Source organism: Mus pahari, chromosome 7 (assembly GCF_900095145.1).
Source record: "Mus pahari chromosome 7, PAHARI_EIJ_v1.1, whole genome shotgun sequence".
NCBI classification, from domain to species: Eukaryota; Metazoa; Chordata; class Mammalia; order Rodentia; family Muridae; genus Mus; species Mus pahari.
Genome location: NC_034596.1, coordinates 75,710,987 through 75,738,069, shown reverse-complemented (window position 1 = coordinate 75,738,069; position 27,083 = coordinate 75,710,987). Strand labels below are relative to the sequence as shown.

At 49.7% G+C, this 27,083-nt stretch overlaps 2 protein-coding genes across 2 annotated transcripts in view; both read right to left on the bottom strand.

Annotated features, from left to right (window-relative positions):
- Positions 1 to 27,061, bottom strand: part of Galnt16 (polypeptide N-acetylgalactosaminyltransferase 16) — an 86,636-nt gene extending 59,575 nt beyond the window's left edge. Inside the window, exon 1 of the mRNA XM_021201495.2 lies at positions 26,741 to 27,061. Coding sequence (XP_021057154.1) covers positions 26,741 to 26,917 — 177 coding nt within the window. The 5' untranslated portion in view covers positions 26,918 to 27,061. The remainder of the gene's footprint in view (positions 1 to 26,740) is intronic.
- Positions 8,086 to 9,173, bottom strand: LOC110324174 (uncharacterized protein C4orf19 homolog). The gene has a single exon (XM_021201496.2). It carries the CDS (start codon positions 9,013 to 9,015, stop codon positions 8,086 to 8,088), a length of 930 nt encoding a protein of 309 aa, XP_021057155.1. The 5' UTR covers positions 9,016 to 9,173.
- Positions 27,062 to 27,083: the final 22 nt, after the last annotated feature.

The window sequence follows — 27,083 nt, the reverse complement described above, 5'->3', positions numbered from 1 at the left end:
GTACCAATCTCATCTAGTGATTTCAAGGATCGAGGCTAAGTTCACAAGGGATGCATGAAGAGTGCCAGGCACACAGCCAGAGCTCAATAAGAGGGAGGATTGATGTCGTTAACTGCTATGTTAATCATAGGCTATGAGTATGTCAACTAGCAAAGCTAAAGACTGGGCCATGGCGAGAGACTTAAGATGCTGAGAGTCACTAAATTGGACCTCATAATGGAACATATATCATAGTATCATTTTTACTCTTGCATATTAAAGTTACTGGTGGCTAAGGAGACGGCTTTGTTGGTAAAGCACTTGCTTTGCAAGTGTGAGGACCTGAGTTCAGATCCCTGGCATTCAAGTAAAACCCTGGTGTGTGGGAATGTAACCCCAATGCTGGGGTGGCAGGGAATGCGTGGACCCCACAGCTTTATTAACTGGACCGCCAGCTTAGCTGAATCAAGAGCTCCATAGTCTCAAGAATACGGTGGACAGTGGCTGAAGATGTCTGATGTCAACCTCAGGCCTCCACCCACGTACACACACTTGCATGCACATGTGCACATACCTACACAGACACACAAAACATTGCCAAAGGGGAGCTCAAGGTGACAGGGATGTGCAGCTTATTATTTTATTTTTGTCTATGTCTTCTGTTCTTTATGCCTTTTTAAAACTGTGTAACACTAGTCCTCCTGCCTCAGCCTCCAATCGCTGGGCTTAAAAAGACTCTTTACAGCTTTACAGAACTAAATATGTTCATGAACTAAAAATATGTAATTAGAAAAAAATGCTGGGTTTTGTTGTTGTTGTTGTTTTGTTTTCGTTTTTCAAGACAGGGGTTCTGGCTGTCCTGGAACTCACTTTGTAGACCAGGCTGGCCTCGACCTCAGAAATCCGCCTGCCTCTGCTTCCCGAGTGCTGGGATTAAAGGAAAAATCCTGTTCTTATAGGTTACAAATGACCTAAGTACTAAAACCTATTAAGGAGTGGATTTTATTTTATTTATTTACTTATTGTTTATTTTTTTGTGCTCACGTGCATGTGCACATGTGAGCAGAGCTAAGAAGACACGTGAGCACTCTCCTCCCACCATGTGGGTCATGGGGACTAAACTCCAGTCTGTGAGACTGGGATCTTTACCCATAGAGTCATCCTACCAGCTTGTAGCCCAGGCTGGACTTGAACTCACTGGGGTCCTCCTGCCTCTGCCTCCTGAAGGGATTATAAGATAGTATACCAGGCCAACTCAAGGGAGCACTTTGAATGGGTGAGCTATACAGTGTGGAGGTCAAATCACATTGAGACCGCTCTTTTTTTTAAAGCCTGAAACTATGAACCAAGGGGTGTAAGAACCATCTGTCTATTAGCCCTACTACATCAAACCTGGGCTCCTGCATCCCCTGCCCTCAGAAGGCTGGGGCAGGAGGATTACAGAAGTTCCTAAGTTTGAGACCAACCTAGGCAGAACAGTAAGACCCTCTTCTCAAACAATGTATCACCATGTAATAGTTTATATAAACTAGCACCAAAAAAGTAAAATAAAGAAAATGAGGTAGGAGCTGACAAATAGGGCTATTACAGACGTCTGGGAGGCACACACTGGGCTGGGAGGCCACAGGGACTCAAGCTTTCCAACATATAGAGCAGAAGTCAGTACAACTGCCAAAGAGCGTGGGCCAATGAAAGTGGTGGCTTTACAGAGGCACCTGTGTGTGTGTGTGTGTGTGTGTGTGTGTGTGTGTGTGTGTGTGTGTGTGTGTGTGTGTATCCTGCTGCAGCAGCCCCATCTTCAGAAACTTATGCCGGATGAGAAAGACTAAAGATACAGGATGAATTGCCTGTGTGAACGAGAGGCTGGAGACAGCCAAATGTCTATCAGCAGCTGGCTGACTGGTTGAATAACTTACAGTCTGCTATATAACTATACAGACAAATGAATAAGAAAAAAAAAACAAACAAAAACAGAATGGAGCCCAGGATGTAGTTCAGTGGTAGAGTACTTGCCTAACATGTACAAAGTCCTGGGTTCAATTCCTCAACACGGGGTGGGAAGGGGGGGAGGGGAAGAGACAGAGATGGAGAGGGAGGTGGGGAAGAAGGAGAGAGACAGACAGACTGAAAGTTCTGTTTGGGTTATTCTCCCTTATATGCCAAAAAGGTATCATTTTTTAAAAAATCAAATATAAAATAATAAAAAGTAAATTTTTTTTCAGACTGGGTCTCACTGTGTAGCCCAGTCTAACCTTTACTTTCGCCTCATTCCTCCTCAGCCTTCAGAGATCTGGGATCTAAGAGTTCGCCATCATGGTGGCGCCCAGAACCATAGTTTCATACACTTCCCTGTGTATATAGTGAGACACAGTGGCAGCTCCTCCCCCACTCCCCATTGCTATACTAAAATATCCTGACAAGAGCAGATAACAGGAAAAAGAGTTCATTTTGGCCTGTAGTTCAGGACATAGTGTGTTGTGGCAAACACAAGAATGTCTGCCCAGCTCACTCTCTCCACTCCATACAGCTCAGGATTCAGGTTTCACATTATTATCATGATCAAAGCAATCCCCATAGGTGTGCCCCACACCATCTCCCAGGTGTTCTAGACTTGTCAAGTTGCAATGAACACCATCCCCCATCACAGACAATATGCCTGTGATGCAATATGGTTTATCTGTTCTTTGGGGTTTTTTGTTTTTTGGGTTTGGTTGGTTGGTTGGTTGGTTGGTTGGTTTTTTGTTTTTTTTTTTTTTGTTTGTTTTTTGTTTTTTGTTTTTTTTGAGACAGGGTGTCTCTGTGTAGCCCTGGTTGTCCTGGAACTTACTCTGTAGACCAGGCTGGCCTTGAACTCAGAAATCCACCTGCCTCTGCCTCCCAAGTGCTGGGACTAAAGGCAGGCGCCACCATCACACAGTATGTTCATATTGTCTTATTTGTGGGTAAAGAGATTTTGGAAGACTGCTCAGAACATCAGCGGTAGGATAGCAGCTGAGCAGTTGGAGGATAAAACTGAGAATGATGCTGAGGCAGGAGGATGAGGAGTTTGAGGCCAGCTTTAATACTGAGTATTGAGACCCTGGTGTTATTGTTTGTTTGTTTTAAGGTGGATTGGGGAGACGGCTCATCAGTTAAGAACAATGGCTGCTCTTTCACAGGGCCCAGGCTCGATTTCCAGCATGCACATGGTGTCTCACACTAAAACACAGCTCCAGGGGATCCAGTACCTTCCTCTGGCTCAGTGGAAACCAGGCATATAGACACATGGTACACAGACATACATGCAGGCAAAACACCCATACATATAATATAAAATAGATATAAATCTTTTTTTAGAGACAGGGTTTCTCTGTGTAATCCTGGCTGTCCTGGAACTCTGTAGACCAGGCTGGCCTCAAACTCAGAAATTCGCCTGCCTCTGCCTCCCAAGTGCTGGGATTAAAGGAGAGTGTCACCACTGCCCGGCAATATGAATCTTTTTGAAGTGCAGACATGGTGGTGCACACTTTAATCCCAGCATGGAGATCAGGATTTCAAGGCCAGCCTCAGCTACTGGGCCAGTTTAAGGCTATCCTGGACTGCATGATACCCTGTGTCAAACAATAACAAAGGAACAAACTAAGCATAAAAGTACAGGATGGGTGACTTGTATGGCCTTCTGAGATCTGGAAGAAGATAACTAGAAAAGACCAGTGTAGGCGTCCATGACTAGGAAGCTCTCCAGAAGACATCTAGAGAGAGTACATGGGCCTGGGGCTGAGCAAGGCTGGGAATTGGCACTGAGTGGGCAGGAGAGGTCCTGATGCTGGACATGTTCAATCACAGTGATGGTTGGGTATCTGTGAGTTTAATAAAAGCCACCAAATTGTACCAAAGCATGACGGTATGCTCCTGTGATCCCAGTTGGAAAACTGAGGCAGGAAGATCACAAGTTTGACTTCAGGTGAGATACAAAGGAGTCAAAAAGCACAAAGGTTGGCTGGTGAAAAGAAATTACTTTCACAAGAACTCTGCACCCTAATAAATAAACAAATAGGGGGAAGAAAAACAAAAACAAAAACAAGGTCACTGGAGTGCTGGTATGAGAGAGGCCGGAAACTTCACGATGTAAATTACACCTCAATATAACAGTCATTCTGTTTTCTTGTGTGAATGATGTGTTTGAACATATATGTATTGGCGGGCGACCATGTAAGGGATGCCCATGCGTGGCGTGCATGTATGTGTCCAAGGCTGATCCAGGTGTCTTCCTTGATTACTCTCCCCCTATTTACCAAGGCAAAGTCTCTCAGTTGAACTAAGGACCACCGATATGGAGGGCTGGCTCCTTGTGCTTATGTGGCGAGTACTTTAACCACAGAGAGATTTCCCCAACCCTTGGTGGGGCATTGTTTCTTTTTCTTTTTCTTTTTCTTTTTCTTTCTCTTTCTTTTTCTCTTTTTCTGTGTTTGTGTGTGTGTGTGTGTGTGTGAGAGAGAGAGAGAGAGAGAGAGAGAGAGAGAGAGAGAGAGAGAGAGAGAGATTGATTCACTTTGATGTCTAGGATGGTCTTGAACTCATGATAACCCTGCTTCAACCTTTGGAGTGCTCGCACTACAGGCATAAACTAGGCAGTTTGGGGGGCTGTTTTGGCTTTTTCTTTGTAAAGGAATGAGGCTTCTAAGAGTTGATGATAGTTAACACAAACTGTGGCCTTGGACTTAATGGGTTAAAATTCCGTCTCTCCTTGTGTAGCAGGGCAAGCTACACAAGAGCCCCATCCTGGAGTACCCTGATGATAATTAATGCTTATCCTAATGCAGGCACTGTTCCAGGTACTTTGCATATGACAGCCTTACAAATCTTTGGTTACAGAGGGGTTAGAAGACTAGCTAGTCCCTGGTCACACAAGTCATAAGCTAGCCAGTGCTAGGGTAAGTGGCCACCAGATTTCAGGAGCTAAGTGCTTCAGCCCAGGACAGCAGCTATCTCCTGTGACATCTGGCATCACCTAATACAGGTTGTCAAGAAGGAATTCTTACACCATGCTGACACACTGAGTGCTGCTGAGGTATGCTGACACACAGTCAGTGCTCCCCCCAGATGAGGGACAGGGAGAAGCCACTATTAACGGATTCCCATGGCTTCGGTTTGTCTGATTGTATTTGAAGTGCTCAGGGAGAAAAAAGCCAAGCCTGGTTTAGAAATAGTGTGGAAGAAAAGGGCTCAATTCCCCCGAGCAGCTGTAACAAATCCCTTTCTTCTGAGGGATCGACATTGAAGGATGGGATTGTACACTGAAGTCAACACAATTCTTAGTGGACTTGCTTCTCTGGCAGCCAGGAAGGCAGGGGCTGAGGACTTGGGTTCTGAGCTGCTCCAGCTGCTTGCCCACGTCGGTGAACAGGCACCTGCCTGCCTTCTGCTTCCATGTTTGTAAAATTGGCAAAGCAAACCAACAAGACAAACAGACAGCTCAGCCTCAGGTTTTCTTGGTTTCCTGAGGATTCCCTGTGGCAACAGGAGCAGACTTGCCATAGGTTTATGGAATACACTTAGGGCCCAGTGAATGGGCGGTGCTACCTTCTGGCTCATTCTCCTTTGACTCATTGAGGAAACAGAGCACTTTGCAGAGAGAGATGACCTGACTCTCTGCAGGAGAATGAGCTGCCCATCTCCCTTGGCCAAGAGGAGGATGCGGCCTTCAGGCACACAGAAGATCTGAGTTTAGGATAAGAAGGGTTATTAGGTATAAAACCCATCATTCTCCATCTCCCCAAAGAACAGAGAAGACACGGGGGCCTAAGACTGGGAGGGAGGCTCTCTGGATTAGGTAGAAAGAAACACCTGCCATGGCCACAGCTAAAGGTATGAAGAGAACCTGTCCGTGTGCCTTCGGGAATGCGGATGAATCCAGAAGCAATCAGGGGTTGCCCTCAAGGGTCTCTGAGATGGCACTCCCAGCCCCCTGCCCTACCTTCACTGGCCTTAGTCTCTTCTCCCAGAAGGAACAAAGCCTAGAGGGGCAGCACCCTAATGCAGGAGACCTGCTTTTATCTCGACTCAGGACAAGTGCCATTGGACTAAAAGCATTAACTCAGAAATAAGGCAATTTGAGTGGGGTGCCCCAGCTCTGCCTCACACATACTCTGGGAGCCAGGGCAGATGATTTAACCTCTCTGTGCTCCAGAACCTACCGCACAGAAGTGTGGGAGAAGAAAAATGAGACCCTGTGTATAAAATGTTTACCATGCCTGGGTACACAGTGGACCTTCCATAACTCACAACCGCTACTCAGCTAGTGTTTTTTTGAGGCAGAGACAAAGCCACCCCCAGGTCGCCTTCCCCATGTGCAGTTCTTGCCCTGAGTGAGGACAGCAGGGATATCTGACTCCCACCCAAGTCAGCAGAGCCTATGAGATCGGAGCCCACTACAGAACCTCGGGGAGCTTTCGACAGGGAGGACATGGCTTCTTCAGCTTTTGCAGCACCCAGATAGCTTGTAGCACAACTTCATGCACACATCTCAGCATGCGCTCTTGATTGACAAGCCTGCACACACTACCACAATACCTTCTTTACAGATGAAGGGGAGTGTGGGGAGAGCTAGCGAAAGAGAAAGGTTATCTGATCCTTGTTCCGCATGACCTTGAGCCTTCCTGGCAAGGATGGGGCTGGTCCCACCTAACACTCACTCTCCTAAGCTTCTTACTCTGTGGTTGGCGAGCACCGGAGAGAGACCTGCAGCCTGAGGTGTGTCCACCCAGAACAGTTGGGACCGGCCCCAGACTCACTGGGTTATGTCTACACAGCTGGTTTTCTTGGGTCACCCAGCATAGATACACAGAAAGGACAGCTGAGATGTCGTATCAGGCTTGGAGGCCAACTCCAAATGATCCTGTAGAGGGCCTGTATGCGGATCGGTTGGCAGAGTATTTACCTACCATGCACCAAGCCCGGGGTTCACTCTCCAGTACCAAATAAACCATGCCTAGTGGTGCAGAGTTATGGTCTGGAGGCAGGAGGATCAGAAGTTCCAAATCAGCCTTGGTTACATAGAAAGTTCAAGGTCAGCCTGTGCTACATGAGACCCTAAAAAAAGGAAAAAAAAGCTCCCACATAAAATATGAAAGACTAGTAAAAAAAGACTCAGGCTCATCTTCCGAAAAGCATGTACCTTTGTTGAAAGGTTAGGTGTGAAGATGATCCCTGTACCAGCAGATCCCAAAGCCCCCTGCCCACGAGGCTCTAATGCTTCCCTGGCCCGGGGTCACAATGTCCCTGGCCCCACTGGTATGTACAAGGAGTGTCTGGGTCCCAAATGCTATGGGGGCTTTCTCCAGTGATATGAACTCATTCTTTTTTTTTTTTTTTTTTTTTTTAATGAGAACCAGACATTTAATGACACAGATCCCTTCATAAATGACTAGGTTGTTCCAAAACACTCACGAACTCGAACCTAGAACATGATGCTAGTTTTAAGAAGTATTTTTGGCCAGCCTCCCGTATCCCAAAGGAGATTAAAAAGTAATAGTGTAAAAAAAAAAGTTAAGGTCGGGGTGCTCTCCTAGCACAGCGGAGCACTGGTCAAGTCTGCTCTACCCTGAAGGGCACTTGATGTTCAACAAGTGGTTAGTTAGTAGATCCCTGGGTGACTGTCCCTGAAGTTAAGCTCTGGCACACAGTAGGCACTTTAAGTGGATAGTTACCTTTTCTAGGTTGGGTGAAATATTTGGCTCTTAAAAACAAGGTAAAGAAATACATTCAAATAGAATGGCCCCTGGGATCAAGTGTGGGGATGTCCAGGCATTCTCATGAACATCTGAACGGATGTTTCTGGGGGCGCTTTCAGGGCCAGCATGCAAGCTGCTTAACTTCCGGACTTGTGGTCATGGACATGAAGGCCCACTCTTATTTTGATGCTAGCATTCTGAATGCATTCGGAGTAGAAGGATGCCGTATACAGCAAGCAGCATGGCACAGGTACTGGCAATGGGAAGATAACAGATGTAAACAACTGGTCCAACTGGTAAGGCTGCGGGGGCATGCTAGCAGAGTGGGCACATGCTTCTATCTGCTCCCTGTAACTGCAGCTCCCTCACCTCTCTTCACCTCACCGTGCCTCCCCTAATCGGCATCATCTGCATCTTCTCCTGCGGTAGCAGCTTCTAATGCTGCGAGGGCTTCTGCCACCTCAGCATCCTCATCTACCACAGCACCCTCCCTGTCCCCATTGTAGGTGTGGGGGTCTTCCTGCTCACTTCCAGAATCGGCCACTGGCATAGGGTGAGTGGGATCCTCCTCTTTGAAGGAGTCACTCAGAACTTCTGTTGTCCCTGCCTCATTCAGTGAGTCCCAGCTTCTCTTCAGGGAGAAGGGCACGCTCAAGCCCTGCTGGCTCACCCTGGGGTGAACTCCCGGAAGGGGCTCCACCTCAGAGTGGTTTTCAAAAAGANGATCCTTTTCTNNAGGGTCTNCGTTGTCTNCTGCGGGGCTCCAGAGCTGGGGGTAATCTGGGGCTGGTATGTATGGGATGTGATCTGCCACTGCCAAGGCCTCCGCAGGGGCTCTGCAGTCTCCATGTCCCACTATCTGGGTCCCTTCCAAGGTGGGCAGCAGGCAGCNTTGCTTCNNGTAGTCTTCTCCTTCGAGGAAGGGTTGAGCCGGGTGAGCACTGTCTATGGTGGCTACCCAGGGGCTGCTGGCCCAGGAGCTATTGTCGACCTGGTGGAGCCTGGAACTCCTGACGGACTGCAGGGTAGCAGTGGGGCTGATGCCATTGACGATACCCTGCTTCTCCACATAGGGTCTCTCTTCCGAGTCCTCCTGGGGGAGCGGTCCTTGGTGAGGTAGACCAGTTGTACTGCCTGTGCTCAGGCTCCCGCCGTGCAGGGCATTCCTGGGCACCTCAACCTCACTGTTCTGGGTACCTTTTAGTCTGACAGTGTCATCTTCCCCCAACTTGCAGTTGTTTACTTCATTGACAAAACCAGGGGAGGGCACTTGAACTGGATCAAAGAGATAGCTTTGTATCATCTTACAACACCTGCACCCCATCTGGATTATTTTTCATTACCATCTGCTGGGGAGCTTGTCCATTAGGCTTCTCTGGGTGTTAAACTGTTCTTCCTGCGGCGGGGCGGCGGCTCCAGAGTCGCGGCGCCCATGGCTTCGCGGGCCTCGGGTGTCCGCGCTGGGACACGCGAGTGGGTCAGCGCCGCCCGGACGTGAACTCATTCTAACACAACTGAATTGTCACCTGACAAAGGGTCCTAGTGGGGGGCCTGGTGTTTAACTCTCTCCAGTGAGGGCTGAAATTGTATCATTGGTCCCCAGCCTCACTGCCAAGGGCTGGGGATTTTCTGAGGCCATTTCCATTCAGGCGGAGGGCTTTGCTGTGAGCCTAGAGCCACAGAATTAGGGAATTTTCTTCAGCCAGAGCGAGTGGTTGAAATTGGCTTTTCTGTTCTTAGGTACTTTATTTTATGTGTTTGGATGTTTTGCCTGGCTGTGCGTCTGGATGTATGTGCCGTGCCTGTGGACACCAGAAGAGGGGGTGAGATCCTCGGGATCTAGAGTTACAGAGAGCTGTGAGCCATTGTATGGATGCTGAGAGCTGAACGTGGATCCTCTGGGAGAGCATCCTTGCTCTTGACCACAGAGCCATCTCTCTAGCTCCTAGCAGTTTCTTTTAAGGGTTATGCTCTTAAGTCTGTCACTCCACAGCAAGCATCTTGGGTCAGGGAGAGCCTTACAATCTCTGCAACCTTTGTATTTGCCTCTCAGCAACCCCAGCCAACAGATGGTTCTAGAGCCTGACCCTCAGAGCTGGTCCAGTGGAGGGCAGCCTGGATTCAGGTAGCACGGATCCCGAGGCCATTATCTTCCCATCCTTCCTATTTGCCGTAAAGCCATCCAGGATGGTGGGAGGCAAAAGGTCCCTCTCCTGGGGGTGCAGAATTCAGGGAAGATCAACTGCCTCCCAGGAGCCCACCTGAAAAGGTGCAGGTCAAAGTGCAAGCTCCAAATATCTCCAAACAGCAGATGAAGGTGCCCACATGAGAGTCACTCCTTTTACCACATGCATCTCAGGGGTCAGACCCAGGTAGGCAGGCTTGGCAGTGGGTACCTTTACTGCTTCAACCATCTAGCAGGCTAAGGACGGGATCTCATGTAGCCAGGGTGGCCTCGAGCTCACGACGCAGGTGAGGATGACCTCATGGTCCTTTCTACCCCCATCTCTCTCTCTCTCTTTTTTTTGTTTGTTTGTTTTTGGTTTTTGGAGACAGGGTTTCTCTGTGTAGCCCTGGCTGTCCTGGAACTCACTCTGTAGACCAGGCTGGCCTCGAACTCAGAAATCTGCCTGCCTCTGCCTCCCGAGTGCTGGGATTAAAGGCGTGCGCCGCCATGCCCGGCTTGCCCCCATCTCTTGAGTGCTGGGATTACAGGTATGTGCCATCACATCTGGCTTCACTCTTCAAGCCGTTATACATGAGATTCCCTGGTTGATCAAGAAAATGTGTTCACATTCAGTCGCTTATCAAAAATAACTGAGAATGACTGAACCCTGAGGGTGGGCAAGCCTTAGAACCATCCCCTATGCGACAGGCACTAGCTTGCTTACAGGTATCCACAAGGACATCACCAGGGAATTAAGAACAGGAGTCGGCCACCACTATGGAAACCAGAAGGCCACCACTATGGACAGCATGCTCTGGTCTGTGCTGCGGTCCTTCTCTAAGTATCAACTTCCCACACCCAAACCTGTTGATGTTTTAAAAAACTGATGCCAGAGAAACCAAGTGTTGTCCCCTCTGTGGCGTTCTGGTTGGTCACGCTCCACTAGCACGTCTGGTCCATGGAGATGTGAAGGTGGAGGGTTCTACTTATATCAGAGTAACTGCAGACGTTAACTAGCAATGTCTGGGCCCTGCTCCCAGACATGGCTAGGTATTCACGCCATGCAAAAGGAATGAAGGCCACACCACCAGCTGGCCCAGGGAACACACTGTGCTGGGGTTCCTGGCAGGAAGGCTCCTCGTGGGGCACTGCATATGCAGGGGTATGAGGGTGGGTGGTGTCCCCGCTAAAATTTACCTACCACCAATTGCGTCAGAGGCTTCTCCGTAGCTGGGGCTGAGTCTTCTCCAGAAGCTTCTGCTTCACCTCAATGCAAAGCAAATGTCCTGTGGCTTTTTAGAGAGGTCGCAGTGTATGGGGAAAGCGGGGAGCTTGAAGCCTGGAGGCTGGATTCAGACCTCTTCTGCTCAAGGGAGCAGTATTCTTTCAAACAATGGCTACTCCTTCCTGAAGTCCTTGCCCTGTCCATCTGGTCACCAGACAGCCATTTCAGCTGTTCTTCTCCTGCTGGATCCTGTTGCGTAGCAGTGGATAGGACTCTCCAGGGGCTAGAGGCAGCCCCACAACTAATGCACCCTTGACCAAGCAGTTCACCAATTCTATATTTTAGCTTCCTAGAACCAGGCTTGGAGAATTCAGGGAGAATTCAGAACCCATGGTGCTACATGGAGCTTTCTCTCAGTCCTCTCTCAGTCCTTGGTGTCATTGAACACCAAGATCTGACAACACAGAGAAATTCCCTATAGGACTGGTGGGCCTGCGCTGAGGGTCTCTGGTCAGCATCTCTCACTAGGGCTGTGGGCCTGCGCTCAGCATCTCTCACTAGGGCTGTGGGCCTGCGCTCAGCATCTCTCACTAGGGCTGGCGGGCATGCACCGAGGGTCTCTGGTCAGCATCTCTCACTCAGAAGCAGCTCTGTCATTCTCGAGCTGTAGTTTCACCTCAGACTGGAACACAAGCTCAATGTGACCCGAGAGAAAGACATATGGTGACAGGAAGGCAGGCTCAGGGTTGGCCAGCTGCCTGGCACACTGCTATTTGCCCTTGGGCAAGTCACTTCACCTCTCTGATCCAGCTCTCCTGCCAACAAAATGAGAGGTTGAAAGTAATTCCTGCTTGTGTGCTTATGTGCTTCTCATGTATTCTTAGTATTATTAGAGACAAGAAAGCCAAAAAAAAAAAAAAAAAAAATTCTGGGCGCATGAGAAGTAAGGAGTGGGTACCCTTCCCCTTCCAGAGAAGCCCAGCATCCCTGAGCAGTTGGAGTGGCTATGTTAGACTTCTAGCTACACCAATGGGGAGTACCCTGTACTGCTCAGTCCTAAGGACTAGATAAAAGGCAGCTTACCCAGCAGTCAGAGGAGCAATGTCTTTCCTGCACTGAAGCTATGCGCCAGACATCTTCACACCCAGCCACGCAGACACCAGGCTTGTGGCCTCTGCCCTTGAGGCGTCTACAGGGACTCCCCCCCCCCCCCGGGAACTTCTGCAGTAGAAAGGCTAGCAATGCCAGAGTGGCTGGACAAAAGGCCCCCATAAGAACAAAGGAGGCACAGGGACAATCACAGATCCCTTCTACAAGATCCGGTGGGATGTGATGACTTAGGGAAGCCAAGAGCTGTGAGTGACACTTAGGTCCTGGAGACTCAGTTACTCCTAGAGTCTTCTTGGCTTTTGCCAGATGGTCCGGCATTCTGCAGAGGTCTAGGCACAAGCATTCTGGGCTCAGAGTTGGAAAAGTGGCTAACCGTGGTGAGATGCTGGCCAACCCTGCCTGTTCACCCCTTCTCTTCATTTATAAACATTATTATTAGTGTGTGTGTGTGTGTGTGTGTGTGTGTGTGTGTGTAAGGCATAGGAAAGTGAAAAGTCCTGCCTACCCCTTTCAGTAGTCACAACTATCATAACCTGTCTTGCAGTGAATAGAAGGGGGTTCTGTTATATTCTCTGGTCAAGAGGAGGGGAAGATGGGAAGATAAGATGGTCAAGGTCCTGGGAGGAGTCTGGCTCTCTCAAGCTGCTTGCACTGCCTGGTGAAAGGACTTTGACCCTGAGGTTGGTTTCTGTGTTCAAATCTTGATCTGTACATACCAACTATAGGATCTTGGGGGAAGTTACTTAGTGACCTGCACTAGCAGGTTGTTCTTCAGTGGAGGGCCAGAAGATCAGAAAAGAAAGAGATAAGAAAGCTGGGATCAAGTGATCTTGCATATATCCTTCTCCATACATCAGAGCCCCAGGGAAAGTCTTATATCAGCCTGGCTCTCAACAGCTGAGCATGCAGCCTGCCGAAGCTTATTGTACACCTGGTAGGAACGGGCACCAACAGGATGCCGAGGCGCCTCATCTGGTAAACGCAATAAAAAGAAGAGTACGCTGATCCTCAAAGAAAACTAAAAAGAGAGCTGAGGAGATGGCTCAGGGGTACAGTGCTTGTTGTATGTACCGCACAACCTAAGTTCTAAGCTCACATAACAGTGGCGAAATCAATTCCAACAAGTTGTCCCTCTGACCCCATGCGTGCCTCCCCAGCAACACGTCACACCACACCAGTAACTATGTATGAAATTGGTTTTAAGCATTTTAACTTATAGCAATGTGTGACACTAGATCATCTTGTCCTATAATTGAGGTGTGCCTCCCTGCCCCAGCCCACACAACCTCTTAACACCATGTGGGGAGAAGTTTTTATTTATTTATTTATCTATTTATTTTTGAAACAGGGTCTCACATAGCCCAGGTTGGCCTTGAACACCCTAGAGCACTGAGGATGACCTTGAACTTCTGGCCCTTATGCTTCTACGCCCCAAGCTAAGATTGATGGCAGGTATCACCCTGAGCCGGCGTGGTTTAAAACTCATCTCTACAGTTGAGTTGCACTCCTTCCACTGTGTCCCTTCTGCATGGTAGCTCATCCCAGACGGAAGCCTGCTCCTTCTGTGCAGAACTTTCTGAGGTTTAAGGGATACAGATAGTTTTTTTCTGCCACTGTCAGGGGCTGGATGTTTGGAGAGGCTGAGCGGCAACAGGGCTCTGACCATCTCACATCCTTGCCAGTCGCACCGCCCCACAGCCTGAACACCTGCCAAGGTCACTCCTTCGCCCTATTCCTTCATTTGTGTCATGGATCACTTTCCTACATCCATCCTGACTTCAACAGACAGGGTTCACTCTCCCCTGTGAGTTATGGCATCACAGGGCAGCCATCTCGACAGGTAGGTGTCTCCGCAGGCTTGAAGCAGGGGACTCTGGCTGAATCCAGACTCTGCTGGCAGATAACCAGCCATCTCTGACTCGGGCTCCTTATCTGAGAAATGGGGGACAAGCAGCTCACAGGCCTGCTGTGAGGGGTGAAAGCGATGTACCGGGTGCACACTGGCCAGTCAAAAGTGCCCCGTCCCTGCCCTTCCTCAGCTAGTATTAAAGTGGCTGCTCCCAGTGACCGCCTAGCGTCCCAGCACCAACACAAGCTAAGCTAGAGAAGCCCTAATAATTGATGATTATCTGAAGCCTCGGAATCTGGGAGAGATCTGTAAGGTGATATTAGATAATGAACACACAAGTTAACAAATTACAACTTACCATCACCAATAGCTTGTACAGGAGTGCTCTAATAAAGCTTACTACTGACAGTTCCAGACTCTTTACATAAATTAACCCACTTAATCACACAGCTGCTAGCATCCCCACTCCGCAGGTGAGAAAACTGAGGCACAGAATGCTTAAAAGCTGTTTAAGCTGCACGTGCTAGCCCCCGCCTCCAGGATCTGTGCTCACAGCCACTCTGCTGGGCTGCATCTTCCTCAGAGCCCTAAGGAAGCCCAAATGTTCTTACATCTGCTTCCATGGAAGTAAGAGAGAGAGGGGGGAGAGAAGAAAACGGGGCTCCCCTTTCTTCCTGCACTCTGCAGGTTTCTGCCTTCCTTGGAATCCAGGTCCTGATGACCTGGGTTCAATCCCTGGAACCCACGGTGGTAGGAGAGGACTCTCAAAAGTTGTCCTTTGGCTGCCACATGTGTGCTGTGGCCACCACATTCCCCACCCCTACGCGCGCACACACACACACACAATCATAAATAGATACATTGGCCAGTGTATTAAAGCACATCCAGTCTGTAAAGTGGAGGTGACTCACTCAATAAAGGCCACCTCACCTAACACTAGACTGGATCATGCGGAGCCCATGTCCACCAGCCCCTTCCCAAGCCCCTTTCAGACACAGCCAATCAACCCTTTTCCCATTTGGCGTGGCTTCAGCTTCAGAGTCCTCAGCGCAGCTCCAGAGTCTGCGCCAGAATTACAGCTGAAGCCTATCTGTCATTCCGACTCTAACAGGACAAAGACGGAACACCAAAGGCAGCAGGCCAGGGGAGTAAAAGGCTTCCTGCCTCCACTGCTCCCCCCTTCTGCAAAACCCATTGTCAGCACAGCGAGACTTTAGAAGGCACGGAAAGGAACCGCTGGTTTTAATGATGGTGTGAGGGCTAGAGCCACGCTGAGAGGAGCCCTATGCCCACGGATGAGGACATCGAATAGGAAGCCAGAGCTTAGCAGCAGCTCGACAGAAAGGATTCACCCTGTGGTGACCTTAAGCAATGACAAAGGCCACGCCCTTCCCTCAGTGCACCTCCTTCCTTAGACACCTGCCACCCAAGAGTGTCATGGACCGATGCAAGCCCCAGAACTTTCCAAAGGAAACAGGACATGAACCATGTATACAATTTGAAGTTCTCTAGTAGCCATTTAAAAAAAGGAGCAAGTGAAATTAATTTTTAATAGCAGACTGGGGTCTGGGGACACCGTTTATGATAGGCCATGTGCTTGGCACACATCAGGCCTTGGGTTCAGTCCCAGGAATTTAGTACTGAGAAGCCAAATTCCTAAGACAGATGTGTGTGTGTGTGTGTGTGTGTGTGTGTGTTGTATCTCACCCCAATAACTCCAAACAGTATTTCAATACAGAAAAAAAAAAAAAAGATTAGTGAGGTTATTTGAGTTTCTTTTGCTATCTTTGAAATCCAATATATATTTTTATAGCATGTTTCAATTTAGATACAAAGATTTCATTAAAAAAAAGTCTGTCTTGAGAAGTCATAAAAATTATAGTTAAAAATGTAGATTCCACATATAGATATGCTTTTAAAATTTTCCAAAAGTTTTCCAACAACCAAAATCAGTGTCTGCTTTAAAGTTTAAATCAATAAAAATGAAATAAAACAAAATATTCAGTTCCTCCGTTGCCCAAGAGACGCAGGTGCCCGGTGATGACTTTGAGATCTGGACGAGTGTGAGTGGGCGGGTCTGCTGAAGTCAGCTCTGCCCACCTGCACGGAAGTGTTAGTCTCAATCCTGGCCTTGTAAATATTCTCAGAACCTTGGGGTTGGCTTCTTCTAGTGGCCTTCTTGACCTGTTGACCCTGTCTAGGCCATTTCGTGTCCCCCGTCCCCCTTGCCCAATGCTGGCTTCCATTTCCCTTGGACTCTGTATGTACTCTGAGACTTCAAACAGGCCCACTCCCAACTTCACTCTGAACCCAGCCTAGGTGTGGTTCCCTGCCCGGGTGTGGTTCAGGAGCTCTACTTATTTGGAGGGGTTATTCAAGAGGCTGTGTTCTCAGCTAAATGAAAAAGAGAAGACTGTCAATCTTAGGGTGCACCCAGGAATGAGCCATCATCTCCTTCTAGTGCTCTGGGGGAAAGCCCTGGCAATTTTCGCATTCTCATGAGTTGGTACCAAGATGTCATTTGCATTTTCCTCTGAAATCCCTTATAGCTCGATACTTCACAATGCCCTTCAGGAGCAGAAGGGCTTGGCCCTATCATTTGGTTCCTTCTTAATCTGCTGTTTTGGGTTGGTGAATTACTTGGTTCTAACCACTCACTCCTCCAAGCCACCAAAACCACAACAGACATCACTGATTGATCACATGGTCTTTCTCCATGAACCTCAGACTGAGCTCTACCCCTCAATCCCTGGGACACTGCCCCATAACCCAATCCCAGAAAGAGAAAGGACGGGGGGGGGGGGGGGAAGATGACTCCACACAAAAAAAGCAGGTCCCAGACTTCATAGATGGAAACAAACAAAACCTATTAACACACAAACACCAGCTCCCCATCCCCTGTGCCCAGAGCTGACTGACTTGGCTTTGTTGGAGAGTAATGCAGGCTGCGCATGGCTGCAGGGCACACCCCTCCCTCGCCCCCCCCCCATAGGCCAGCGCTTCAGAACTCCTTGCAGCAGAAGGCCCCAGACATCATCAGGCCTCCCCTACTGCATTAAAGATGTAGGGAGCCAGAATGGGGCAGGCAGAAGCTTCCTTGGGAAGGGCACCTTTGACTGTCCCTGGTCTGCAATTGACCTGTGTGAGATGACCCACAAAGAGAAGGCCTTGCAGGCAGCCAGCATCAGGAAGCCCATCACCCATCACTCCAGTGCCGAGGAAGCCACTTGAACTTCAAGGGATGCAGCAGCCCCTGCATCCCTACCACACTGAAAACAGCTGAGTGGGTTGCCCCTGGACAAGTGCCACCTCTCCATCTTGGGAGAGCCTCAGGCCTCAGAGTCTCCAGTAAAAGAAAGGGGGGAAAGAACCCCAAGGTCCTGCATTGCCAGACAATGGGATTCTAGGGTCTGGCTGTACCTGAGGAGAATACAACCAACCAAAGGAGGAAACAAAGGAGGGCTTGATCAGATAACCAGTCGCAGCACTCTCCTGCCCACACAAAGCACTCTCTAGAGACAGGCCTCCCAACTCCCAACCCCCCGCCCCACTCCAGTACTTCAACAAGGGCTCCATTCTCCTGTGCCATTTACAGATGCTAGCACCCTCCCTTCCCCCTTACCAGGCCCACACCACACATATCAAACACACAAGACATAACATATAACACATGACATCCCTACACACACACACAGGACATAGACACAGGTCACATCACACACAAGCACATGTATAATGCACTTGAAACATATGCCACCCACACGCCCACACACCGTACGCAAGTATTTCACTGATCCTACAGTCTAAGGACAAAATGTTCCAAGCCATAGAACATTAAGAAACAACACTTACAAATAGATTTGATCATCTTGCTGGAAAATGAAATGAATGACACAGTTTCCTGACTTACCAAGCCTGCATGCCGAATATAATTTATTACTTCTCAGAGATTCAGTAATGTGTCTCTGAGCCTGTCTTTACCAGGGCCGTCAGAGCCTAATGACCTGGCCTCTCCCTCTGGCTGGTTTCCCCTGGCCACAGGCTGCCCTGGCCACGGGCTGCCAGGGACACCAGGCAGTACAGCCTCCAGAGATGAGACTTACACTTGGCTATCTGGAACACTCTCTCTCTACATGTCGGCCTGGCTCATTCTCTTTCCATTCGGGCCTCTGCTCAAATGCCACCTTACCATAGAGACCCTTCCTGGCCCTGTTCGCCCCCTTTTCTGCCCTCTTCCACTGCTTTATTTCATTTTCACGTATTTGCTGCTATCTAATAAATTATGTTTATATGTTTATTGTCTGCACTACCTACCCACCAGGACCCAAGTTCCTCGAGAGCAGAGCCTATGCCTGTTTTCTCAATGCTTGTAACAGTCTCAGAGCATAGTACATGCTTAGGGAACAGCGGTCAAGGCAGTGAATAGGTGAAGCATCCCGCATTCTGACCAGTGAGTGCATCAAACAGCAGCAACTCCTACTCCTGGTTGGTCTTTTGCTGTTATCTGTCAACTTTCCAGGATGTCTGCAGCTCTGGGGGATTCCAATCTCGTTCCTCCTCTGATCCGCTGTGTTTGTAACCAAGGAAAAGCTAAAGGTTGCCAAGAGAGGACAAACCTGCTGACTTTCTTAACTGATTTTTCTAAACAATGTTTCTTCCCAGGCTGTGGCCTCGGGGCAATTGAAAGCCTGCCTTCTGCGATCAGCGGTCTGAGGACAGGTCTTTGTAGCTTCCTTCTGGTTGTGAACTGTTACAAGATCTAAGTCTACCTACAGACACTTCTATGAGCACACCCCAGGGGCACTCAGACACCTTCAACAGGAGTGGCTGTGTAGCCCTGGCAATCAGTGGGAAGAGTGTCGTCCTGTGGAGATGTCAACATTGCCAGCACTGAGTAGTTGGCTTTTCCATATGCCTTATGCTCTGGCCTTATTCAGTAAAGCACCGTGAGGCTTTGAGTCCTTGTTTTTGCAGTCTGAGCCGGGAGGGATGGCCTAGGTCCTGCCTGGAGAGAAGTGACTCACAGAGGCTGTAAGCCCCTCGGCTGCAGGGCTAACCCTTGCAGTAGCCCCTGGACAGTCATTCATTCATTCATACCCTCTCTACACGCCCAACCCAAACACTGCCATCTCAAAAGCCAGGCTCTGTTTCTGTCCTGGACCAGTCGTCCCCCTGCATGCCCTTCAAGGTGCCCGGGAGAGCCAAGGATGACAGGTCCCACACCTGGGAGCACACTAAGAGTTGTCACCCCTCTCGAAGCTCTCTGTGACGTTTGTTTTTGACTTTGGGGGAGCTACACTGCACTCTATGAAACAGCAAGAGGTGGCTTTTCCTGGAGCTGACTTTCTTCCATGCCAGCTGCATGTTGCCCCAAAGAACCTTACATATAGCATTTTAAACAAACACACACACACACCCAAGGTTCTTCTGTTCGGCCACTTACCCAAAGTACCCCCAATCTCCTAAGCATCCCTGGTTCAGGATGTTCAGCAAGACCTTTGGGTGACCCACAGTATCTGGCCAGACTACTCATGAGTGTGGCTGAACCGTGTAAGGTAAGGACATGGGCAGGCCTGGGCTGCAGCCTCTTCTATAAGCCAGGGTTCAGAAGGTGTTGCCAGCCCACATTGCCCTGGAAAGTAAAGGCCAAGACGCTGGGAACAAGAGCAGACAATTTGCCAGTGGTACCCTGGTTGGATCAGGACACAGAACTGGGGTGCATGAAAATCTGCCAGGCAAGAAACACCCAAGGAGGCACTAACGTCCTGGGGGAGGGACATTTGCTGAAGCCCCGCCCCCTGGCTATTCAGCTCCTCGGGGTCTAGCAGACCTCCCCCCTCCCTCCCTGCCAGGCTGCTCTGAAGAACAGAGGGGAGGAGCCCACAGCATCTGTAAGTTCCTTTATTCACCCTCCTCCTCCCAGCCTCGAAAGCTGGGCCAGCCCTGCCTCTCAGGGAGACAGGTCTCCCGCTGTGCAATAATTGGACCCTATTTCTTGACAGTGAGTCTTTTTTTTTCTCCCCCTACCTGCTGCTATTGGAAGCATTTATCTGCTGACTTGAGCCTGTGGAGAGACACCCCAGTGAGCCTTGAACTATCCCAGCGCAGGCTGGTTCTGCAATGAAACCTTTCCTGCTGCTGCAAAGAAATCTCTCTCCCTACAACTACACCCATTGGTTCGGTCTAGTCTCTGGACCTCAGTCTCCAAAGGGAGTTGGTTCTAGAGCCACCTCTAGAGGGCAAGGAGACAAATCCAAAGCAGAACTTGGCCTCAACGTGGCCACTGGACATCCATTTAATCCTGCATGTGAGTAAGTGCTTATGCACACACAGACATACACACAGACACATACACACACACAGACAGACAGACACACACATACTCACACACACACACAAACACACATACATGCCATACTCCACACCCATGTTTTCTTTTTTTAAAAAATATTTATTTATTTATTTTATGAGTACACTTTGCTGTCTTCAGACACACCAGAAGAGGGCATCAGATCCCATTACAAATGGTTGTGAGCCACCATGTGGTGACTGGGAATTGAACTCAGGACCTCTGGAAGAGCAGTCAGTGCTCTTAATCACTGAGCCAACTCTCCAGTCCCCACACCCACGTTTTCAATAGCTAGCCTCTATTTCCATCCGGGGTTGGTCTTCTTGCCAGTCTATCAAAGAGCCCAAATTCAGTGATGCTCAGATTTCTTATATAAAGTAGGAAACTATACTGTGTCTGCAATTCCAGTCCTCAGGGAGGCTGAATCAGGAGGATTTTGTGAGTTCTAGGTCAGCCTAGGCTACAAAAAAAAAAAACAAAAAAAACACAAAACTGTCTCAAAATAAAACAAAATGGCCAAGTGCATAACCTTCTGAATACTTTATATTATATCTAGTTTCTTTTTCATATTTTATTTTTGATTATATGTATCTGTGCGTGTCTCTGAATGTCGGTTTGTGCAATTTGGGTGTAGTGCCTACAGAGGCCAGAAGAGGTCGCTGGATCTGGAGCCACAAGCAGTTATGAGATGACCGAAACAGGTGCTAGAAATCAAAGTTGGTTCTTCTGGAAGAGCCAGTACATGATCCTAACCATCAAGCCACCTCCCCCCCCCCCAACCCCCTCAGTTCCATGTCTGGATTCTTACACAGTGATTACAATGTAAATGTGAGTAGTCCTTTTAGAGTATCATTTACAAACTAACTAGGTGGAGGTGTGGTAAGCCTGCACATGCTCAGTACAGATGCAATCCTGCCCATCCCCCAGTCTTTTGACTTGAGATGATAGTGAATGCATGAGTGTGGAACCTGAGGAGAAGGGAGGCAGGGAAGCCAATCAGGGTCTTGCTAAGGGAAAAACAAACAAACAAACAAACAAAAAACCAGCTCAGCAGATCTAGAGTCTTTTTGGTTTTTGGAGACAGGGTTTCTCTGTATAGCTCTGGCTGTCCTGGAACTCACTTTGTAGACCAGGCTAGCCTCGAACTCAGAAATCCACCTGCCTCTGCCTCCCAAGTGCTGGGATTAAAGGCGTGTGCCACCACGCCAGGCAGAGCTAGAGTCTTAAACACCTCATACTGAATGCACTCACCGGTCAGATCATGAATAAGCTGCAGTTTACTCCTGGGTTACCTTGCAAATAATGTCGACGACACCAGCTCCCAGGGCTGTTTGAGGGAGAGAAGGCTGATCTAAAGCTTGGGAAATACTTGTCCAGTGTCAAAAATATCAAGCGAATGTGACCACCATCAATGTAACACAAAACAGGCAGCTACTACAAAGGCTAGACTAAGTGGCCTTAAACAGTTCTCAGAAGAGGCAGGGCACAGTATGAGACTGTCCAGAGCAAGCCCAATGTCTAAGTGAATCAAATTTAGTGCCCCAGAGGTCATTAATTGACCCCACCTGAAAGCTTGTCACCCCTGTTCATTTCTGGAAGGCTCAGGTCTGTCTCTTCTCCCGTGACTTGGCACTGCTCTTTATGGGGAGGTGTTCTGGGTTCCCTGAAGAAGCAGGCCAGGCACAAATCTCCAATCTTCTAACTATAATGAACTCCTCAGTTAGAGGCTCCTCTCTGACCTCAAGGTGGTTTCTTCCATTACAGCATGACAATCCCCTGGGCAGCTTAGCCAGCCTTGCCCCATTCCCCCCTCCATGTCCAACTTAAATGGTTTTGTTTTTTTCCACCTCAGAGCTTTCTCTGCTTGCTAAACTGAGAACCACCACCACAGAAGGAAGCCAAGTCCCTCAGGCCACCCAGCATGGAGCAGGGGATTCCTGGCTGGTAGGGGGCTGCTGTTACAGCACAGAAATAAAGGGGTTGCTGGGGAAATGAGCAGCACACAAAGGTGCATCCTGTGCCCCTGGGCCTCCCTGTCATCCCTGTGAGAACTCCCTCCTGCCTGGGTGCCTCTGAGCCCAGGAGAGACCCCCCATGAATACTTTACACCTGAACATGTTGGGAAAGGGAATCATGCGGCACCTCAACAAATTAAATACAAAATCATTTTCTATCATTTAGGCAAATCTTATTCCCGCAGCTTCAAAGTGCACACATTATAAATAAAATACAAATCCATTCAGCTGTGATTGAACCTCAGTTCTCAGAGAACAGTCCTAGAAAAGCCAACATCGGTGTCCCCTTCTATAGTGAAGTTCCCCAAAAGATCTAAAGGGCTACTATAAGACAGGTCACGTGGTCTATAGCTCTGTAGGTCAGTACATCTCTATTGTGTCCTCACGGCACCAGAAAGAACTTCCAAAGCTATTTTCTCCCTTCTAGAAATCTTCCATCTGTTTGTCAAGGCACTAACAAGCCCGGCCAGTTATTTAACCCAAACTGAACAAAGATGAAGGAAGGGCCACAGGGGGTAGGTATCTCGTCCATGGGTATTAAGCTCTGTCTCCATCTCAGGATAAAAAACTCCAGTTGAGGCCAGGTGTGGATGCTTATCCGCAATCCTAATACTCAGGGGGCTGAGGCAGGAGGATTTTGAGTTTAAGGCCAATCTGGGCTTTTCTGTCTCCAAGAACAACAAATGATCGCAACACACACACACACACACACACACACACACACAAAGGAGGAAGGGAGAGGAGGGAGAAAGGGAAGGAAGGTGGGAGAGGGAGGGAGGGAGGCAATAAGGGAGGGAGGGAGGGAGAAGAGGGAGGGAAGGAAGGAAAGAAGGAGGGAGGGAAGGAGGGAAAGAGGGAGGGAGGGAAAGAGAGGGAAAGAGGGAGGGAAGGAGAGAGGGAAAGAGGGAGGAAGAGAAGGAAGGAGGGAAGGAGGGAGGGAAAAGGGAAGGAGGGAGGGAGAAGAGGGAGGAAGGAGAAGGGAGAGAGGGAGAGAGGGAGCAGTTCCAATTCAGAAAATTCATGCCAAAACCTTTCATGTGCTTAGACAGGAAATGGCTATCTTAATTGTGTATGTCCCTACTGAAAACACCCAAAATAGTTTTGTTTTGTCTTGTTTTGTTTTCAAATAATGTAAAGTGAAATTCCATGTAAGACTCTGGCCTCTTACTCATGCCTGTTAAGAGAATTAGCATATAGAAAACCCTGAACCGACCAACCACATACTCCAGCCCCAGTTAACTCTGCATCCTGCATCAGCTGGAACCCTCTGTTAGCACAGATCAGTGTGGATCCAAGGGGATATTTCCAAATAGCTCACTGCCTTGCCCAGCACAGCGCAGCAAGGCAAAGAGTCAACCCTCGATGATGACGCGTGGTAAAGCTGCCAGAGGAATGGAGTCAGCATCTCCCTTGAATCCAGATTCTACGACCAAAAAACTTCACATCAGAATCTATGACACACAGGCTGAGAGTTGGGCCTCTCTGAGAAACTTGGCCATAGGGTTGCCATGCCAACATCCCACAGTGCCAAACAAGCTCCCCAAGGTCCAGAAGCAACTTGGCTGGCTTTGAACAGGCCAGACAAGAGGGATGAGGGCAAAACTGCCTCCAGGACCAGATGCTCAAGGGACCCTCCCTTTCTAGTTTAGCTCTCTGGTTCCCTGGGGTAGTCATGACTGTCTGAGTTTGCTCAGGCTCTGACAACAGGGCTGGCCACCTCATTCCCTAAGAATCTGAAGTTATGGCCCAACTCAACAGTCATGTTTGGAAATGGCTGACAGTGAGGGGTTATCAAAACTTTTAGAGAGAAATCAACAGCAGTACCTGCCCCCTTTTACAAAGGGTCCACCTCCTGAAGGTGCCGAAACATGTGTCACCTCCCCTTTCTACCGAGGCCAGGCTAGAGCTGTGGATAAGGGGATCTGAAGCTGGAACTGTTCACTGCTCCCAGAATCCCTTTGCACTCCTGTATCAAAGAGACACTTATTAAGTCTTGCCGTGTGTATCAATGTGGGAATGCAGGAAGCATCCAGCACGGTCCCTGCATGCACAGCTTATCTGCAGCTGAGAGCAACATGGAAGTGAATTACTCAAGATAGGAACACAAACCAAAGCCACCTCGAGGGCAGCCTGCAGTCAGGCCAGCAGCAGAGCCATCCCAGGCTACAGCCTAAGAATAGAGAGGGGTCTGGCTGTGTACCCAAGTGGTAAGGGAAGGCTCTGCCACTCAGCTCCCCGAGACCCCATCCTTTTTCCTGGCTCCCAGCTTCCAGTCTCAGCAGCTTACCAGCAATAAGTCAACATCTGCAAGAATGGGGGGGAGCAGGGAAGTGTTCACTAGTGCCACCCCCCCTAACTTCTAAATCTCATCCTGTATCCAATCAACTGTCCCCAGTATATGCACATACACCATTCTGAGACTTTCATCTGAGAGGGACAGAAGACAGATGTCCTAACCAAAGTCAGGGTTCAGGTTTCTGGACCAGACTACAGAAGACTTGTCTGTGGTCTCTGCTCTCTTTTCCTACCTACCAACCCCTAGCATCTTCCTCTTCTAGATGAAGGCCATCTCCCAACAGGTCATCAGAGGGAGAGATGGGGAGCCCGATCAGCTGGCCTCACTTCTATCATGCTGGCCTTAGGCTGTGGTCTCTGAGACCGGGGCTGGAAGGATACAGGACTAAGAATAGGGTAGCTGGGACACACATGGTGGGAGCTCACTGGAGTCTAGAACCACCAGTGTCTGTGTTGTTCTTCCTCTGACCTGTCCGAACACATAGATCTCAGCGCCCTAGAGTATACAGGTCTTTTTTTCCTCCGTATGTTCAGCCATTGACACGTTTTTTGGAAGCCATGTCCTAGGTACAGGACAGTGGCCCTCCTAAGCATGTTTGCGGCGATGCACCACAACTTGGAGTCTAGGTTAAAACACAAACCTTGGGGCCTAAGTAATGTCTCCTCTCATCAGGCCCAGAAACCGATACCATTGTTGAGTTTTTCCTTCTTTACAAACAGGCGATGTGAGGGAATCTGGGCAGGATGGCGCTAAGAGAGAGTATCTGGAGAACCATCCTCACATTCTTGGATTTCCCAACAAATTCCTTGCATCCTACTGGATACAGGTATCAGCACTCCTGACCTTGCATCTACCAGAGGAGCTCCAGTCCCCTCTTCCTTCCCTCAGGTTCAGATCTTTCCGGGCCAGAATCACACCCTCCCCTACTACACACACACACACACACACACACACACACACACACACACACCCCACACACACACCACTCCCTGGTTCTTTGCTCTTCTTTCTGGTCCTGGTGGGCTTCTCAAGCAATTTCTGACCAGCAGTAGTGTGTCCCAAGAGGTTACCTGCCCCCATCAGAAGAATCCCATCTCTCAAAGGGTCCCCTAGTCTCCTTCCTCAACAGGTGCTGGGCCTGGCCACAAGAAGCCATCACCAGCTGACCAGACCAAAGTGTAGACAGGACGCCCCCTACAGGCTCAGCTTGCCCCCACCAGGGTCTACTGTGCATCTTAATCCGCCCCTCCAACCCCTGGCCCCAGCTCCGCGGGAGCTCTCGGAGTACTAACACCGCTTTTGTTTCTCCGACTCGCTCAGATGTCTGGAGGGTGATCTCATGAGAGGGAACTGCCCAGCCCAACGCACACACAGTCCCCTTCAACTGCAGACCCTAGGTTTGGAGGCAAAGAGCGCTTACGAGTCAAGCCTTCTCCCCGCCCCTGGGGAGCCAGAAAACACCTCCGGGGAAGGTAGGGGTCGAATCCGAAAAAATTGGTCCAAGTTGATCTTGGATGTGGAGGCGCTAAGCCAAGGGCAGCTCTCAGCGACCCTTCCCTACCCACGCCGCCTCCCGGCGTCCTTTACCCCAGAGGCTGGAGACCCGGTGCGCACCACCACCTACGCGCTCTTGCTGAGCTCTGCTCCCACCACCCGCTCGCTGCACTCCAGGGCCAGCCGCCTTCTGGGGATGGCAAGACGCCCGCAGCCCCCTAGTCCCCAGCCCCGGTTGCGCGGGGCCGCGAGAGCCGCCACGTTCCCAGTCGCGCGCGCACGCCGGGCCCACCAAACTTGCAGCACTTTCTCCCTGCCCCCACATGCTGTCACCCTCCCTGCATCCAAGCACCCTGGCCCCTCTGGGCCCCGCACAGGTTGCCATAACAACGAGCAGGAATTCTCCAACACATACAAAGCCTGAACGGTGCTCGGGGCACGCAGCCCCCGGCCGGGCCCCGCGAACCTCGGCTAACAGCTGGGGGCAGGACGCGCGCCAAGGATCCCCGGCCCGCCGCTCACCCAGTGCGCAGAGTGTACTCACAATGAGCGGAATGGTGCGGTCCTCGCGGAGCTGCTCTGGTCTCCCGCCGGCCCTCTGCGCGCCGCGGCTGCTGGAGGATGCTGCATGGGCTCGGTTGTCCTGCCATAAGTAGTAGAAAGTGCCCAGGATCCAGGCTACGGTCAGGATGGCGATGGCATTGGCGCGGATCTTCCTCATGGTGGGCGGACGGGCGCCCCGCGTGGGGCCCGGGGCCGGCGTGCTCTCAGAGCCCGGGCAGGGGAGCTTGCTGCTCCAGCCGTTTGTTATCGCTTGCGCCGGGCTGCTCAGTCCTGCAGAGCAGAAAAAGGAGAGAGGTGGTGGTGGTGGTTTGTCTTTCTGCACA